Source organism: Pseudophryne corroboree, chromosome 1, assembly GCF_028390025.1.
Source record: "Pseudophryne corroboree isolate aPseCor3 chromosome 1, aPseCor3.hap2, whole genome shotgun sequence".
Lineage (NCBI taxonomy): Eukaryota > Metazoa > Chordata > Amphibia > Anura > Myobatrachidae > Pseudophryne > Pseudophryne corroboree.
The window spans coordinates 1098598386-1098617788 of NC_086444.1; the positions used below are offsets into that span (position 1 = coordinate 1098598386).

Consider the following 19403-nt stretch of genomic DNA (forward strand, 5'->3'; position numbering starts at 1 on the left):
GATGAGCTAATCTCACTTTGTACGAAAGTTGACTTACGTTTCAGAGAGAGAGCAACTGAGTGTGGAAGATCATCTGCTCCAAAATCTTCTACTCCTCCTCCTCGCCAACTGTCACCAACTAAAGATGAACCCATGCAAATTGGCCGTTCCCGTTTAACTCCTGCTGAGCGCCGAAGACGTCTCTCTGAGTCTCTCTGTCTGTATTGTGCAGCTCCGTCTCACACTATTAATGCCTGTCCCAAACGTCCGGGAAACTCCAAATCCTAGCTCGCCAAGGAGAGGGCCGGCTAGGAGTAATGATCTCCTCTCCATCTCCTCAAGATTGTAATCTCCCAGTCTCGCTTCAAGTTGCTCAACGTTATCAGAACGTCATTGCCCTCCTGGATTCCGGAGCAGCTGGGAACTTTATTACCGAAGCCTATGTTAAACGGTGGTCCCTACCCACCGAGAGACTTCCTTCCTCCTTTTCCTTAACTGCCGTGGATGGCAGTAAAATTTTTGATACAGTTATTGCTCTAAGGACTCTACCAGTTCGTCTGAGAGTGGGAGTTCTTCATTCCGAACTTATTTCACTTTTAGTGATTCCAAGAGCCACACATCCTGTGGTCCTGGGCCTTCCATGGCTCCGTCTTCACAATCCTACAATTGATTGGACGACTACGCAAATTCTGGCATGGGGTCCCTCCTGTGCTGAGACATGTTTGTTTAAAGTGTTGCCTGTCTGTTCTTCCTCCCCCAGGTCGTCTGATGTTCCACCTCCTCCATATCAAGATTTCACGGATGTGTTCAGTAAAGCTTCTGCTGATATCCTTCCTCCTCATAGAGAATGGGACTGCCCGATTGATCTCGTTCCAGGGAAGGTTCCACCTCGAGGCCGAACTTATCCGTTGTCTCTGCCTGAGACGCATTCTATGGAGGAATACATTAAAGAGAACCTAGCAAAGGGGTTCATTCGACCTTCTTCTTCTCCAGCCGGCGCAGGCTTCTTTTTTGTAAAAAAGAAAGATGGTGGTCTGCGGCCGTGCATCGACTACAGAGGTTTGAACGACATTACCATCAAGAACCGCTATCCTTTACCCCTGATTACTGAGCTCTTTGACAGAGTTAGCGGAGCTACCATCTTTACAAAGCTGGACTTGAGAGGTGCATACAATCTCATCCGGATCCGTGAGGGTGACGAGTGGAAGACCGCATTTAACACCCGTGACGGACATTATGAGTACCTCGTCATGCCCTTCGGATTGAGCAATGCTCCAGCTGTCTTCCAGCATTTCGTCAATGAGATTTTCAGAGACATTCTATACCGTCATGTCGTGGTCTATCTAGATGATATCCTCATTTTTGCCAACAATTTAGAGGAACATCGTTTTTGGGTAAAGGAGGTTCTGTCCCGTCTCCGTGTCAATCATCTCTATTGCAAATTAGAGAAATGCGTCTTTGAAGTCAAGTCCATTCCGTTTCTAGGGTACATTGTGTCCGGTTCCGGACTAGAGATGGATCCTGAGAAACTACAAGCAATCCAGAATTGGCCGGTACCCTTAACCCTCAAAGGGGTCCAGAGGTTCTTAGGGTTCGCCAATTATTACCGAAAGTTTATACGAGACTTTTCCACCATTGTGGCGCCTATTACTGCTTTCACCAAGAAGGGTGCTAACCCGTCCAAGTGGTCTGAAGAAGCCATGCAAGCTTTTCATCTTTTAAAACAGAGGTTCATCTCTGCGCCTGTCCTGAAACAGCCTGACATCGACTCTCCTTTCATCTTAGAGGTGGATGCCTCCTCCGTTGGAGTAGGAGCGGTGTTATCTCAGAGGGCTAAAGATGGCCATTTACATCCTTGCAGTTTCTTCTCACGGAAGTTCTCCCCAGCGGAGCGCAACTATGCCATTGGCGACCAGGAGTTGCTAGCCATCAAGCTCGCTCTAGAGGAGTGGAGATATCTGTTGGAGGGAGCTTCTCATTCAATCACCATCCTTACAGACCACAAGAACCTTCTATATCTGAAAGGCGCACAATGTCTCAACCCTCGTCAGGCCAGATGGGCACTTTTCTTTTCCAGGTTCGACTTTAAACTCCAGTTCTGTCCGGGCTCTCAGAATCGCAAGGCCGATGCCCTTTCCCGCTCATGGGAGCAAGAAAATGAGTCAGAGTCTTCAGACAAGCATCCTATTATAAATCCGTTGGCATTCTCCACGGTAGGGATGGACTCTACGCCCCCATCAGGGAAAAGTTTTGTGAAGCCGACACTAAGGAAGAAGCTCATGCATTGGGCCCATGCTTCCCGCTTTGCCGGACATACAGGTATCCAAAAAACCCTGGAGTTTATCTCTAGGTCCTATTGGTGGCCAACTCTGAAAAAGGACGTTTTGGAGTTTATTGCATCTTGCCCAAAGTGTGCTCAACATAAAGTATCCCGCCAGTCGCCTGCGGGGCAACTGGTTCCACTATCTGTTCCCCGTCGACCATGGACCCATTTGTCGATGGATTTTATTACAGATTTGCCCATGTGCAACAAGTTTAATACCATCTGGGTGGTAGTTGACCGGTTCACCAAGATGGCACACTTCATTCCTCTTACCGGTCTTCCGTCAGCTTCCAAGTTGGCTCAAGTATTCATACAAGAGATCTTTCGACTCCACGGTCTTCCAGAAGAAATTATCTCAGATCGAGGAGTTCAATTCACAGCCAAATTCTGGCGAAGTTTATGTCAAGTCCTCCAAGTCAAGCTAAAGTTTTCCACGGCTTACCATCCTCAGACCAATGGTCAAACTGAGAGGGTGAATCAGGACTTGGAGTCCTTCCTCCGCATCTATGTGTCCTCCTCTCAAGATGACTGGGTTCAATTACTTCCCTGGGCCGAGTTCTGTCATAACAACCAGTATCATTCTTCATCTTCTTCAACACCATTCTTCACCAACTTTGGATTCCACCCTGAAGTCCCTGAGTTCCAACCGCTTCCAGCAACTTCTGTTCCCGCAGTGGATATCACCTTGCATCAGTTTGCCAATATCTGGAAGAGCGTACGATCAGCTCTGCTCAAGGCATCGTTCAGGTACAAGAAGTTTGCGGATAAGAAGCGTCGAGCAGTTCCTGCTCTCAAGGTGGGTGATCGGGTATGGCTATCCACGAAGAATTTGAGGTTAAGAGTTCCCAGTATGAAGTTTGCACCTCGCTACATCGGTCCTTTTAAAATTGATCAAGTCATCAATCCTGTTGCTTACAGACTCCAGTTGCCTCCCTTTTTAAAAATACCCAGGACATTCCATGTTTCCCTGTTGAAACCGCTAATCTTGAATCGGTTTCATTCCTCACTTCCTCCAACTCCGAAAGTCCAAACTCAACGAGGCGTTGAGTATGAAGTAGCCAAGATCCTGGACTCACGTCACCGTTACGGTCAACTTCAGTATCTTATTGACTGGAAGGGTTATGGCCCTGAGGAACGTTCATGGACCAATGCTTCTGATGTCCATGCTCCTGCCTTGGTCCGGAGATTCCATTCCAAGTTTCCTCAAAAGCCAAAGAAGTGTCCTGGGGCCACTCCTAAAGGGGGGGGGTGCTGTCACGATCCGGGTATCTGGACGCCATTTCTTACCTATCAGATGCCTCCTAAGGCTGGCTCAGCGCTCCAGGACCGGATCCCATCTGTTATCCTGATGTGCACATTCCCGCATCCTCTCCTGTCTCTCTGGACGCAGTCACAGTAACGCCTTATACATCTGGCATGGCGTCTCCCGCGGCCTCCGCCGCCGTCCCTGAGCTTCTGCATTCAGAGTGGCGATTACATCAGCCGCGGCCTCCGCTGTGTCCGCGTGGTCGGATGTGCATCTGTCAGCCTGGCGTCTCCTGTCTCCGGTGGCCGGCGCCGCCATTACTGTTTTCCAGACCACATGGATTACAATCCAAACTTCCCTCCAAGTGTCTGCATGGGCGCAGCCATCTTGGATTCTGTCAGCTGATCTTTCCTACCAATCCGTTGTCAGTATTATTAATTTGCATAATTGCCTAGCCAATGCCTTCCTTGCTGCAGGTATAAATAGGTTGTGCCTGAGCAAGGAAGGCGTCAGTGCTTTGGTTGTCAAACCTAGTTCCAGTTTGTCTCTCTCCTGTGATTGTCTTCCAGGTTCCAGCTCCTGTCTCCAGACTTCTGCTATAGAGACTCGCACCAGCATTCCATCTGCGGTGTAGCCTGACTCTCCGATCCATTCTGGACTCACCTGTTTCCAGCTACAACATCACCTGCTTCCAGCTCAGCTTCCAGCAGTGTACAGCTTCTCTTAAAGGGCCGGTGTCCTTTCTGCAGTTTACCACTCTCCACCGGTATTATTATTTCTCCGCTCTCAAATTCTACATTTCATCTATATTGCATCGCTCTCAAGCTTTATTTATTATTTAACTGGTTCCAGCCAGTATCCACTCCGTGCCAACACCTGTCTGGTTCTAACCAGTACCCACAGCAGCATTTTATCTACAGCAGTCCAGCTTTCCCTGGAACACCAGCTGGTACGACCCTGGGCTTTCCTCATTGCTACAGTTGAGCCTGGTAAGGACTTTCCAACTTGCAGATAATAAGAACTGTCTCATACCACCAGAGCTCTGTGGCCCCTGCCACCCTGTAGTACCCAGGAACTGTATTATTATTTCTCTGCTGATTTTTATGTTTCTTTTTACTGCTACTGTGATGCATGGAGTTTGTCATAAATAAATATCATTGACTTTTACTCAAGTTGTCGTGGTCACGCCTTCGGGCGGTTTCTCTTCATGTTACTTACATGTCCAGGGGTCTGATACAACCTCCCAGGTTCCGGTACATCTCAGCCCCTACAACTGAGGCTGCCTTCCGTCAGCTCAGGCCCTCAGTTGTGACATCGCCTTTATAAGGAGATCGTCCAAGTATGGGATAATCATAACTCCCTTCTTTCGAAGGAGTATCATCATTTCGGCCATTACCTTGGTAAATACCCTTGGTGCCGTGGACAGACCAAACGGCAACGTCTGGAATTGGTAATGGCAGTCTTGTACCACAAAATGGAGGTACACCTGGTGAGGAGGGTAAATGGGGACATGCAGGTACGCATCCTTGATGTCCAGTGATACCATGTAATCCCCTTCTTCCAGGCTTGCAATAACCGCCCTGAGCGATTCCATTTTGAACTTGAACCTTCTTATATAAGTGTTCAAGGATTTTAAATATAGAATGGTTCTCACCGAACCGTCTGGTTTCGGTACCACAAACATTGTGGAATAGTAACCCCGTCCCTTTTGAAGGAGGGGAACTTTTATTATCACCTGCTGGAGGAACCGCCAGCACTACCTCCCTGTCCGGGGGAGTATCTGGCAAGGCTGATTTGAGGTAACGGCGTGGGGGAGACGTCTCGAATTCCAGCTTGTATCCCTGAGATACCACTTGTAGAACCCAGGGATCCACCCGTGAGCGAACCCACCGGTCGCTGAAGTTCCGGAGACGGGCCCCCACCGCACCTGGCTCCACCAATGGAGCCCCAGCGTCATGCGGTGGATTTAGTGGAAGCAGGGGAGGATTTCTGTTCTTGGGAACTGGCTGTATGGTGCAGCTTTTTCCCTCTACCCCTGCCTCTGGGCAGAAAGGACGCGCCTTTAACCCGCTTGCCTTTCTGGGGCCGAAAGGACTGTACCTGATAATACGGTGCTTTCTTTGGCTGTGAGGGAACCTGGGGTAAAAATGTCGACTTCCCAGCTGTCGCTGTGGAAACGAGGTCCGAGAGACCATCCCCAAACAATTCCTCACCCTTGTAAGGCAAAACCTCCATGTGCCTTTTAGAATCCGCATCACCTGTCCACTGCCGAGTCCATAATACTCTCCTGGCAGAAATGGACATTGCATTTATTCTAGATGCCAGCCGGCAAATATCCCTCTGTGCATCTCTCATGTATAAGACTACGTCTTTAATGTGCTCTATGGTTAGCAATATAGTGTCCCTGTCAAGGGAATCAATATTATCAGACAGGGAATCAGACCACGCTGCTGCAGCACTGCACATCCATGCTGAAGCAATAGCAGGTCTTAGTATAGTACCTGAGTGTGTATACACAGACTTCAGGATAGCCTCCTGCTTTCTATCCGCAGGCTCCTTTAAGGTGGCCGTATCCTGAGACGGTAGTGCCACCTTTTTTGACAAGCGTGTGAGCGCTTTTTCCACCCTCGGGGATGTCTCCCAACGTACCCTGTCCTCTGGCGGGAAAGGGTACGCCATTAGTAACTTTTTAGAAATCACTAATTTTTTATCAGGGGAAGCCCACGCTTCTTCACACACTTCATTTAACTCATCTGAAGGGGGAAAAACCACTGGTTGCTTTTTCTCCCCAAACATAATACCCTTTTTAGTGGTACCTGGGTTAATGTCAGAAATGTGCAACACATTTTTCATTGCCGTAATCATGCAACGGATAGCCTTAGTGGAATGTACATTTGTCTCGTCGTCGTCGACACTGGAGTCAGACTCCGTGTCGACATATGTGTCTGCCATCTGAGGTAGCGGGCGTTTTTGAGCCCCTGATGGCCTTTGAGACGCCTGGGCAGGCACAGGCTGAGAAGCCGGCTGTCCCACAGCTGTTATGTCATCAAACCTTTTATGTAAGGAGTTGACACTGTCGGTTAATACCTTCCACATATCCATCCACACTGGTGTCGACCCCGCAGGGGGTGACATCACATTTATCGGCACTGCTCCGCCTCCACATAAGCCTCCTCATCAAACATGTCGACACAGCCGTACCGACACACCGCACACACACAGGGAATGCTCTGACTCAGGACAGGACCCCACAAAGTCCTTTGGGGAGACAGAGAGAGAGTATGCCAGCACACACCACAGCGCTATATAATTAGGGATTTACACTATTACAGAAAGTGATTTTTCCCTATAGCTGCTTAACATGTATAGTTTGCGCCTAAATTTTGTGCCCCCCCCTCTCTTTTTAACCCTTTGAGCCTGGAAACTGCAGGGGAGAGCCTGGGGAGCTGTCTTCCAGCGGAACTGTGAAGAGAAAATGGCGCCAGTGTGCTGAGGGAGATAGCCCCGCCCCTTTCTCGGCGGGCTTATCCCGCTCTTTTATTAATATTATGGCAGGGGATTTTTACACATATATAGTTTATTAGACTATATTATGTGTTTTTTTGCCATGTTAAGGTACTCTAATTGCAGCCCAGGGCGCCCCCCCAGCGCCCTGCACCCATCAGTGACCGGAGTATGTGGTGTGCATGGGGAGCAATGGCGCACAGCTGCAGTGCTGTGCGCTACCTTAATGAAGACCGGAGTCTTCAGCCGCCGATTTTCTCCTCGGAATCTTCCGTCTTCTGGCTCTGCAAGGGGGACGGCGGCGCGGCTCCGGGACCGGACGACCGAGGCTGGGCCTGTGTTCGATCCCTCTGGAGCTAATGGTGTCCAGTAGCCTAGAAGCCCAAGCTAGCTGCAAGCAGGTCAGTGGCGTAACTACTGCCCCCGCAGCCCTCGCGGTGGCTTGGGGGCGAGGGGCTGCGGGGGCGCCACTGATTTACAGGAGACTGACATGTCAGTCTGCGGTCTCCTTCCCTCCGCCGCTTGAACTTGGAGGGACACGGAGGGCTGCATCATCTCCGGCGGCCGCGGGTCTAATAGGGGGAAGTGCCGTCCGTGAGCTCTAATTGGCTCACGAACCGGCACTTCCCCCTATTAGACCCGCGGCCGCCGGAGATGATGCAGCAGGAGGGACACAGGAGAGGCGAGCTATGCCCTCCGTGTCCCTCCAAAAAGCAGCAACAGCGGCGCGGGGGGGGGGGGGGGGAATATCTGGCACTGGGGGCATATATGGCACTGGGGGGGGGAGGTTTGAATATTTGGCACTGGGGCATATATGGCACTGGGGGAAATATCTGGCACTGGGGGGGGATATCTGGCACTGGGGCATATATGGCACTGGGGGGGAATATCTGGCACTGGGGGCATATATGGCACTGGGGGGGAATATCTGGCACTGGGGGCATATATGGCACTGGGGGGGAATATCTGGCACTGGGGGCATATATGGCACTGGGGGGGAATATCTGGCACTGGGGGCATATATGGCACTGGGGGGGAATATATGGCACTGGGGGGGCATATGTGGCACTGGGGGGGAATATCTGGCACTGGGGGCATATGTGGCACTGGGGGGGTATATGTGTACCTGGCACATGGGGGGGGGGCTATATTTGGCACTGGGGCATGTGAGTACCTGGCACCGTGGGGGAATATCTGGCACTGGGGACATATGTGGCACTGGGAGCACAGCCCCAGCAACAGGGACTACCTCCTAGCAACGAGCATGACACCCAGTGCATGAAACACCTGGCAACGAGCATGACACCCAGTGCATGAAACACCTGGCAACGAGCATGACACCCAGTGCATGAAACCCCTGGCAACGAGCATGACACCCTGAGCATGAAAACCCCTGGCACCGTGCATGGAACCAAGAGCATGAAACCCCTGGCAACGAGCATGACACCCAGTGCATGAAACCCCTGACAACGAGCAGGTAATTGAAAAGTAATTAGAAGCCTTACTGTAGGACTTAATGTGTAATGGGCATTACGGTGTGTGGCATAATGTATCACGGACATTGCGGTGTGTGTCATAATGTGTCACAGGCATTACGGTTTATGGTATACTATATCGCGGGCATTGTGATATGTGGTATAATGTCTCAGGGTCATTGCAGTGTGTGGCATAATGTATCACGGACATTGCGGTGTGTGTCATAATGTGTCAGGCATTACGGTGTGTGGTATACTATATCACGGGCATTGTGGTATGTGGTATAATGTCTCAGGGTCATTGCAGTGTGGCATAATACATAACGGGCATTGCAGTGTGTGGCATAGGGTATAACGGGCAGGGCATTGCGGTATGTGTCACAGGCATTACGGTGTATGGTATACTATATCACGGGCATTGTGGTATAATGTCTCAAGGTCATTGCAGTGTGTGGCATAATGTGTCACAGGCATTGTATGTGCTATAATGTATCGGGCATTGCAGTGTGTGGCATAATGTATCACGGACATTGCGGTGTGTGTCATAATGTGTCACAGACATTGTATGTGCTATAATGTATCAGGGGCATTGCAGTGTGTAGCATAATGTATAACGGGCATTGCGATTCCTGTCATAATGTGTCACAGGCATTACGGTGTGTGGCATAATGTGTCACAGGCATTACGGTGTGTGGCATAATGTGTCGGGGGCATTACAGTGTGTGCATATTGTGTCATGTGCATTATTGTGTGCGGCATAATGTCTATGGGCCATTGCAGTATGTGGCATAATGTATACTGGGCATTACTATAAGGAGGAAAAATGACAAATAATGTAAGGGGCATGAATCAGGATTATTTTTCTTTCCTGTGGTGGCCAACGTATGGGCGTGCAGGTTGCAAAACTGGGGTATAAGGTAGTCTTTTCCTGCAATGCCACGCCCCTTTATGCGAAACCACGCCCATCCCAACGAAACCACACCCCTTTTTCGTCGCGCGCGCCAAAGGCGCGCGCATATTTATCCCTTTCTTGTCTTGCTCCCGGTTATGGAGCATGAAGGGGCAGGGGGGAGGGGGGGGGGCGCTAGTTACGCCACTGAAGCAGGTAGGTTCGCTTCTCTCCCCTAAGTCCCTCTTAGCAGTGAGTCTGTTGCCAGCAGATCTCACTGAAAATAAAAAACCTAATAAATACTTTCATTACTAGGAGCTCAGGAGATCCCCTAGTGTGCAACCAGCTCGAGCCGGGCACAGATTCTAACTGTCTGGAGGAGGGGCATAGAGGGAGGAGCCAGTGCACACCAGATAGTACCTAATCTTTCTTTTAGAGTGCCCAGTCTTCTGCGGAGCCCGTCTATTCCCCATGGTCCTTACGGAGTTCCCAGCATCCACTAGGACGTCAGAGAAATATATATATATATATATATATATATATATATATATATAAAATTCCACAACAGTCGGCACTCCTTTTGCTGTTGAATCAGCTAGCCCCCATGCCAGATCATACACACTTGTACATAGTCCAAAAAGAACGGCACTAGAGTCAATTGTTACTGAAGATAAATAGCTTGTATTTGGCAACAGCCGTTTCAGAGCCTCAGCCCCTTCCTCAGGCAAAAATACCACAAGCAGGTCCTGCTTGTTGTATTTTTGCCTGAGGAAGGGGCTGAGGCCCTGATATGGCTGTTTCCAAATACAAGCTATTTATCTTCAGTAACAATTGCCTCCAGTCCCGATCTTTTTGGACTATATATATATATGTTCTATTGAGCGGTCGATATATTGCTGGTCCGTCGGCCAGTGTACCAGTGATATGTCTGTGAACGACGTCGTTCAGTCATATCGCGTTGGCCCTGCAGCTTAGCCGATGGGCGATATATTTAAAGATTTATCAACGCATTGTGCTGTGTGTACACTTGCTGCAAAAGCAGGCGGTGATTGACAGCGCAACTGGGCGGGCGCATGTAAATGCCCTTCCAGTTTGTGACGTCAGTCACAACGGATCGAGCAGTGTGTATGCAGACCATACTGCCTGATCCGTCAGTAAATATATCTGCAGATCAATTGATCTGCAGCTATATCTATAAGTGTGTGCCTAGCCTAAGTAGTAAATGTATTTTATATTTACTTTAATATATGTGTTTTATGTACAGAATGTACGTCTTCCATAATTGTATTAATATATTACTACATTTGGGGAGTTGTTGTTTTTTTTAGTTACAAATCTAAATAATAACTAAAACATGTCTTGAGATGGACAGGCTGCCTTCCCCCTCCCCGCCCGGCCACGTCTCTCACTGCCACGATGGAGACATGACAGACCAGGAGAGGGGAGAACACTACAGCGCCAGACGTGGCACAGGGTAAGTACAGTGGGGCAGGGGAAGGGCGGAGGTGGCTCAGCATGTGTCAGATCCATACAGCATTACTAGTTTTATACTATGCTTACCCATCTGTCTGGCCCTATCTACTGCCTAAACCAGGGAACTCCAACCCGTAGCTCGCGAGCTACCGGTAGCTCGCTGTAGTATTTTCGGTAACTCACAGAGCGCACGGGCTTGGGCAGTCACTGGCACTCCTCCTCCCTTCATTTTTAATATGGTGCCGGCCGTCAGCCAATCAAAGCTCATGGACCGTCGGTGGCGGCATCTGATTGACTGCTGGACCACGAGTTTTGATTGGCTCACTTACTGGCACCATATTTTAAATGCCCGCCGGCGGAGACTGTGTCACCCTCACCGCAGCCGCTCTCTGGACTTCACAGGAGAGGCGCGCGCTGCGCTCTCTTCCCCTTCCTTCCCTCATACAGGAGGAACAGCACCGGCGGCAGTAGAAGAAGCCAGCAAGGGTTAGTACTGTGTGGGGCACTGTATCGGACACTGCGGAGGGGGGGGGGGGGGGGCATTTTATCTGGCGCTGCGGGGGGCATTTTAAATGGCACTGTGGGGGGAATTATATCTGGCACTGGTGGGGGCACTGTATCTGGCACTGGTGGGGAGCATAATTTTTGTATCTGGCATTATTTGTATATCTGGCACTGCTGAGGGGCATTATTTGTGTATCTGGCACTGCTGAGGGGCATTATTTGTGTATCTGGCACTACGCAGGGGGGGCATTACTTGTAGTTGTAAGGCCACACCCACTTCTGTGAGGCCACACCCACTTTTGCAGGAATGCACGCGCATTGGGGGTAGCTCCTTCAGAGGTTTTATTTTCCAAAAGTAGCTCACACCCCAATTAAGGTTGGAGACCACTGGCCTAAACAATCATCACTCTCCCACATCATTCATTGAACAGGGTCTTACAAGAGAGCACTTACAGTCAGTAACTAAAATATACATCTGGAAATGAGGATCCCGCAAAACCTTAAGTTGTAGGGTCATAATGAAAGGGTTTGTTATTTGTACCTGTGATGTTGTCGTAACTTCTGAAGTTCATTTCAATGTGGTCCCACTCCAGAACCATACAATTCTCCATGCTAGGCTGTGCTATAGCCACAAAGACGTCATCCTTATACTGAAAGGTATCCACAGAGACAGACTGGTGGGGTAATATCTGATGGACAACAAAATCTGCAAATTCCAAATTGAAAATTAAATCATTTATTTGCTTTCATAAGGATTTCATTTAGATACAAATATAAATGTAATAAACACTCATGGCCTGATTCCAAGTCAGATACAGCGGCATCTTTTTGTGGTTGCACGTCTGCAACTTTATGCAAATACTGCTACAAGCCCTTCCCTGGTGTACAGCCATGCATGTGACTATACAAGGACTGAGAAACCCACAGACACTGCAACAAGCCCTTCCCTGGTGTACAGCCATGCATGTGAGTGTGCAAGGACTGAGACACCCACAGACACTGCCACAAGCCCTTCCCTGGTGTCAGCCATGCATGTGAGTGTGCAAGGACTGAGACACCCACAGACGCTGACACAAGCCCTTTCCTTGTGTACAGCCATGCATGTGAGTATGCAAGAACTGAAACACCCACAGACGCTGCCACAAGTCCTTCCCTGGTGTACAGCCATGCATGTGAGTGTGCAAAGACTGAGACAGCCGCAGACGAAGCCACAAGCCCTCCCCTGGTGTACAGCCATACATGTGAGTGAGCAAGGATTGAGACACCCACAGATGCCTCTGCAAGCCCTTCCCTGGTGTACAGCCATGCATTTGAGTGTGCAAGGACTGAGACACCTACAGACGCTGCCACAAGCCCTTCCCTTGTGTACAGCCATGCATGTGAGTATGGAAGTACTGAAACACCCACAGACGCTGCCACAAGCCCTTCCCTGGTGTACAGCCATGCATGTGAGTGCAGGACTGAGACACCCACAGACGTTGCCACAAGTCCTTCCCTGGTGTACAGCCATGCATGTGAGTGTGCAAAGACTGAGACACCCACAGACGCTGCCTCAAGCCCTTCCCTGGTGTACAGCCATGCATGTGAGTGTGCAAAGACTGAGACACCCACAGATGCTGCCACAAGCCCTTCCCTGGTGTACAGCCATGCATGTGAGTGTGCAAGGACTGAAGCACCTACAGATGCCGCCACAAACCCTTCCCTGGTGTACAGCCATGCATGTGACTATACAAGGACTGAGAAACCCACAGACACTGCCACAAGCCCTGCCCTGGTGTACAGCCATGCATGTGAGTGTACAAGGACTGAGACACCCAGAGATGCCTCTGCAAGCCCTTCCTTGGTGTACAGCCACGCATGTCAGTGTGCAAGGACTGAGACACCTATAGATGCCGCCACAAACCCTTCCATGGTGTACAGCCATGCATGTGACTATACAAGGACTGAGACACCCACAGACACTGCCACAAGCCCTGCCCTGGTGTACAGCCATGCATGTGACTATACAAGGACTGAGACACCCACAGACACTGCCACAAGCCCTTCCCTGGTGTACAGCCATGCATGTGAGTGTGCAAGGACTGAGACACCCACAGACGCTGCCACAAGCCCTTCCCTGGTGTATAGCCATGCATGCATGTGACTATACAAGGACTGAGACACCCACAGACGCTGCCACAAGCCCTTCCCTGGTGTACAGCCATGCATGTGAGTGTACAAGGACTGAGACACCCAGAGATGCCTCTGCAAGCCCTTCCTTGGTGTACAGCCATGCATGTCAGTGTGCAAGGACTGAGACACCTATAGATGCCGCCACAAACCCTTCCATGGTGTACAGCCATGGATGTGACTATAGAAGGACTGAGACACCCACAGACACTGCCACAAGCCCTGCCCTGGTGTACAGCCATGCATGTGACTATACAAGGACTGAGACACCCACAGACACTGCCACAAGCCCTTCCCTGGTGTACCGCCATGCATGTGAGTGTGCAAGGACTGAGACACCCACAGACGCTGCCACAAGCCCTTCCCTGGTGTATAGCCATGCATGCATGTGACTATACAAGGACTGAGACACCCACAGACGCTGCCACAAGTCCTTCCCTGGTGTACAGCCATGCATGTGAGTGTGCAAGGACTGAGACACCCACAGATGCTGCCACAAGCCCTTCCCTGGTGCACAGCCATACATGTGAGTGTGCAAGGACTGAAGCACCTACAGATGCTGCCACAAACCCTTCCCTGGTGTAAAACCATGCATGTGACTATACAAGGACTGAAGCACCTACAGATGCCGCCACAAACCCTTCCTGGTGTAAAACCATGCATGTGACTATACAAGGACTGAGACACCCACAGACACTGCCACAAGCCCTTCCCTGGTGTACAGCAATGCATGTGAGTGTGCAAGGACTGAGACACCCACATACGCTGCCACAAGCCCTTCCCTGGTGTACAGCCATGCATGTGAGTGTACAAGGACTGAGACACCCAGAGATGCCTCTGCAAGCCCTTCCTTGGTGTACAGCCATGCATGTCAGTGTGCAAGGACTGAGACACCTATAGATGCCGCCACAAACCCTTCCATGGTGTACAGCCATGCATGTGACTATACAAGGACTGAGACACCCACAGACACTGCCACAAGCCCTGCTCTGGTGTACAGCCATGCATGTGACTATACAAGGACTGAGACACCCACAGACACTGCCACAAGCCCTTCCCTGGTGTACAGCCATGCATGTGAGTGTGCAAGGACTGAGACACCCACAGACGCTGCCACAAACCCTTCCCTGGTGTAAAGCCATGCATGCATGTGACTATACAAGGACTGAGACACCCACAGACGCTGCCACAAGCCCTTCCCTGGTGTACAGCCATGCATGTGAGTGTACAAGGACTGAGACACCCAGAGATGCCTCTGCAAGCCCTTCCTTGGTGTACAGCCATGCATGTCAGTGTGCAAGGACTGAGACACCTATAGATGCCGCCACAAACCCTTCCATGGTGTACAGCCATGCATGTGAATATACAAGGACTGAGACACCCACAGACACTGTCACAAGCCCTGCCCTGGTGTACAGCCATGCATGTGAGTGTGCAAGGACTGAGACACCCACAGACGCTGCCACAAGCCCTTCCCTGGTGTATAGCCATGCATGCATGTGACTATACAAGGACTGAGACACCCACAGACGCTGCCACAAGTCCTTCCCTGGTGTACAGCCATGCATGTGAGTGTGCAAGGACTGAGACACCCTCAGACACTGCCACAAGCCCTTCCCTGGTGTACAGCCATGCATGTGACTATACAAGGACTGAGACACCCACAGACACTGCCACAAGCCCTTCCCTGGTGTACAGCCATGTATGTGACTATACAAGGACAGAGACACGCACAGACACTGCCACAAGCCCTTCCCTGGTGTACAGCCATGCATGTGAGTGTGCAAGGACTGAGACACCCACAGATGCTGCCACAAGCCCTTCCCTGGTGCACAGCCATGCATGCATGTGACTATACAAGGACTGAGACACCCACAGACGCTGCCACAAGTCCTTCCCTGGTGTACAGCCATGCATGTGAGTGTGCAAGGACTGAGACACCCACAGATGCTGCCACAAGCCCTTCCCTGGTGCACAGCCATACATGTGAGTGTGCAAGGACTGAAGCACCTACAGATGCCGCCACAAACCCTTCCCTGGTGTAAAACCATGCATGTGACTATACAAGGACTGAGACACCCACAGACACTGCCACAAGCCCTTCCCTGGTGCACAGCCATGTATGTGACTATACAAGGACTGAGATACCCACAGAAGATGCCACAAGCCCTTCCCTGGTGTACAGCCATGCATGTGAGTGTGCAAGGACTGAGACACTCACAGATGCCTCTACAAGCCCTTCCTGGTGTACAGCCATGCATGTGACTATACAAGGACTGAGACACCCACAGACGCTGCCACAAGCCCTTCCCTGGTGTGCAGCCATGTATGTGACTATACAAGGACTGAGACACCCACAGACACTGCCACAAGCCCTTCCTGGTGTACAGCCATGTATGTGACTATACAAGGACTGAGACACCCACAGAAGATGCCACAAGCCCTTCCCTGGTGTACAGCAATGCATGTGAGTGTGCAAGGACTGAGACACCCACATACGCTGCCACAAGCCCTTCCCTGGTGTACAGCCATGCATGTGAGTGTACAAGGACTGAGACACCCAGAGATGCCTCTGCAAGCCCTTCCTTGGTGTACAGCCATGCATGTCAGTGTGCAAGGACTGAGACACCTATAGATGCCGCCACAAACCCTTCCATGGTGTACAGCCATGCATGTGACTATACAAGGACTGAGACACCCACAGACACTGCCACAAGTCCTGCCCTGGTGTACAGCCATGCATGTGACTATACAAGGACTGAGACACCCACAGACACTGCCACAAGCCCTTCCCTGGTGTACAGCCATGCATGTAAGTGTGCAAGGACTGAGACACCCACAGACGCTGCCACAAGCCCTTCCCTGGTGTATAGCCATGCATGCATTTGACTATACAAGGACTGAGACACCCACAGACGCTGCCACAAGCCCTTCCCTGGTGTACAGCCATGCATGTGAGTGTACAAGGACTGAGACACCCAGAGATGCCTCTGCAAGCCCTTCCTTGGTGTACAGCCATGCATGTCAGTGTGCAAGGACTGAGACACCTATAGATGCCGCCACAAACCCTTCCATGGTGTACAGCCATGCATGTGACTATACAAGGACTGAGACACCCACAGACACTGCCACAAGCCCTGCCCTGGTGTACAGCCATGCATGTGAGTGTGCAAGGACTGAGACACCCACAGATGCTGCCACAAGCCCTTCCCTGGTGTATAGCCATGCATGCATGTGACTATACAAGGACTGAGACACCCACAGACGCTGCCACAAGTCCTTCCCTGGTGTACAGCCATGTATGTGACTATACAAGGACTGAGACACCCACAGACACTGCCACAAGCCCTTCCCTGGTGTACAGCCATGCATGTGAGTGTGCAAGGACTGAGACACCCACAGACACTGCCACAAGCCCTTCCCTGGTGTACAGCCATGCATGTGACTATACAAGGACTGAGACACCCACAGACACTGCCACAAGCCCTTCCCTGGTGTACAGCCATGTATGTGACTATACAAGGACAGAGACACGCACAGACACTGCCACAAGCCCTTCCCTGGTGTACAGCCATGCATGTGAGTGTGCAAGGACTGAGACACCCACAGACGCTGCCACAAGCCCTTCCCTGGTGTATAGCCATGCATGCATGTGACTATACAAGGACTGAGACACCCACAGACGCTGCCACAAGTCCTTCCCTGGTGTACAGCCATGCATGTGAGTGTGCAAGGACTGAGACACCCACAGATGCTGCCACAAGCCCTTCCCTGGTGCACAGCCATACATGTGAGTGTGCAAGGACTGAAGCACCTACAGATGCCGCCACAAACCCTTCCCTGGTGTAAAACCATGCATGTGACTATACAAGGACTGAGACACCCACAGACACTGCCACAAGCCCTTCCCTGGTGTACAGCCATGTATGTGACTATACAAGGACTGAGACACCCACAGAAGATGCCACAAGCCCTTACCTGGTGTACAGCCATGTATGTGACTATACAAGGACTGAGACACCCACAGAAGATGCCACAAGTCCTACCCTGGTGTACAGCCATGTATGTGACTATACAAGGACTGAGACACCCACAGACACTGCCACAAGCCCTTCCCTGGTGTACAGCCATGCATGTGAGTGTGCAAGGACTGAGACACCCACAGACACTGCCACAAGCCCTTCCCTGGTGTACAGCCATGCATGTGACTATACAAGGACTGAGACACCCACAGACACTGCCACAAGCCCTTCCCTGGTGTACAGCCATGTATGTGACTATACAAGGACAGAGACACGCACAGACACTGCCACAAGCCCTTCCCTGGTGTACAGCCATGCATGTGAGTGTGCAAGGACTGAGACACCCACAGACACTGCCACAAGCCCTTCCCTGGTGTACAGCCATGCATGTGAGTGTGCAAGGACTGAGACACCCACAGACGCTGCCACAAGCCCTTCCCTGATGTATAGCCATGCATGCATGTGACTATACAAGGACTGAGACACCCACAGACGCTGCCACAAGTCCTTCCCTGGTGTACAGCCATGCATGTGAGTGTGCAAGGACTGAGACACCCACAGATGCTGCCACAAGCCCTTCCCTGGTGCACAGCCATACATGTGAGTGTGCAAGGACTGAAGCACCTACAGATGCCGCCACAAACCCTTCCCTGGTGTAAAACCATGCATGTGACTATACAAGGACTGAGACACCCACAGACACTGCCACAAGCCCTTCCCTGGTGTACAGCCATGTATGTGACTATACAAGGACTGAGACACCCACAGAAGATGCCACAAGCCCTTCCCTGGTGTACAGCCATGCATGTGAGTGTGCAAGGACTGAGACACCCACAGACACTGCCACAAGCCCTTCCTGGTGTACAGCCATGCATGTGACTATACAAGGACTGAGACACCCACAGACGTTGCCACAAGCCCTTCCCTGGTGTACAGCCATGTATGTGACTAAACAAGGACTGAGACACCCACAGACACTGCCACAAGCCCTTCCCTGGTGTACAGCCATGTATGTGAGTGTGCAAGGACTGAGACACCCACAGACACTGCCACAAGCCCTTCCCTGGTGTACAGCCATGCATGTGACTATACAAGGACTGAGACACCTACAGACACTGCCACAAGCCCTTCCCTGGTGTACAGCCATGTATGTGACTATACAAGGACAGAGACACGCACAGACACTGCCACAAGCCCTTCCCTGGTGTACAGCCATGCATGTGAGTGTGCAAGGACTGAGACACCCACAGACGCTGCCACAAGCCCTTCCCTGGTGTATAGCCATGCATGCATGTGACTATACAAGGACTGAGACACCCACAGACGCTGCCACAAGTCCTTCCCTGGTGTACAGCCATGCATGTGAGTGTGCAAGGACTGAGACACCCACAGATGCTGCCACAAGCCCTTCCCTGGTGCACAGCCATACATGTGAGTGTGCAAGGACTGAAGCACCTACAGATGCCGCCACAAACCCTTCCCTGGTGTAAAACCATGCATGTGACTATACAAGGACTGAGACACCCACAGACACTGCCACAAGCCCTTCCCTGGTGTACAGCCATGTATGTGACTATACAAGGACTGAGACACCCACAGAAGATGCCACAAGCCCTTACCTGGTGTACAGCCATGTATGTGACTATACAAGGACTGAGACACCCACAGAAGATGCCACAAGTCCTTCCCTGGTGTACAGCCATGTATGTGACTATACAAGGACTGAGACACCCACAGACACTGCCACAAGCCCTTCCCTGGTGTACAGCCATGTATGTGACTATACAAGGACTGAGATACCCACAGAAGATGCCACAAG

General features: G+C 51.0%; 1 protein-coding gene across 3 annotated transcripts in view; it reads right to left on the minus strand.

The window, feature by feature from the left end:
- Window positions 1–19403, minus strand: part of LGI2 (leucine rich repeat LGI family member 2) — a 212589-nt gene that overhangs the window by 9055 nt on the left and 184131 nt on the right. For all 3 annotated transcript variants that reach the window (XM_063921901.1, XM_063921884.1, XM_063921893.1), the window contains one exon: window positions 11935–12099. In XM_063921901.1, the coding sequence (XP_063777971.1) occupies window positions 11935–12099 (165 nt within the window). The remainder of the gene's footprint in view (window positions 1–11934; window positions 12100–19403) is intronic.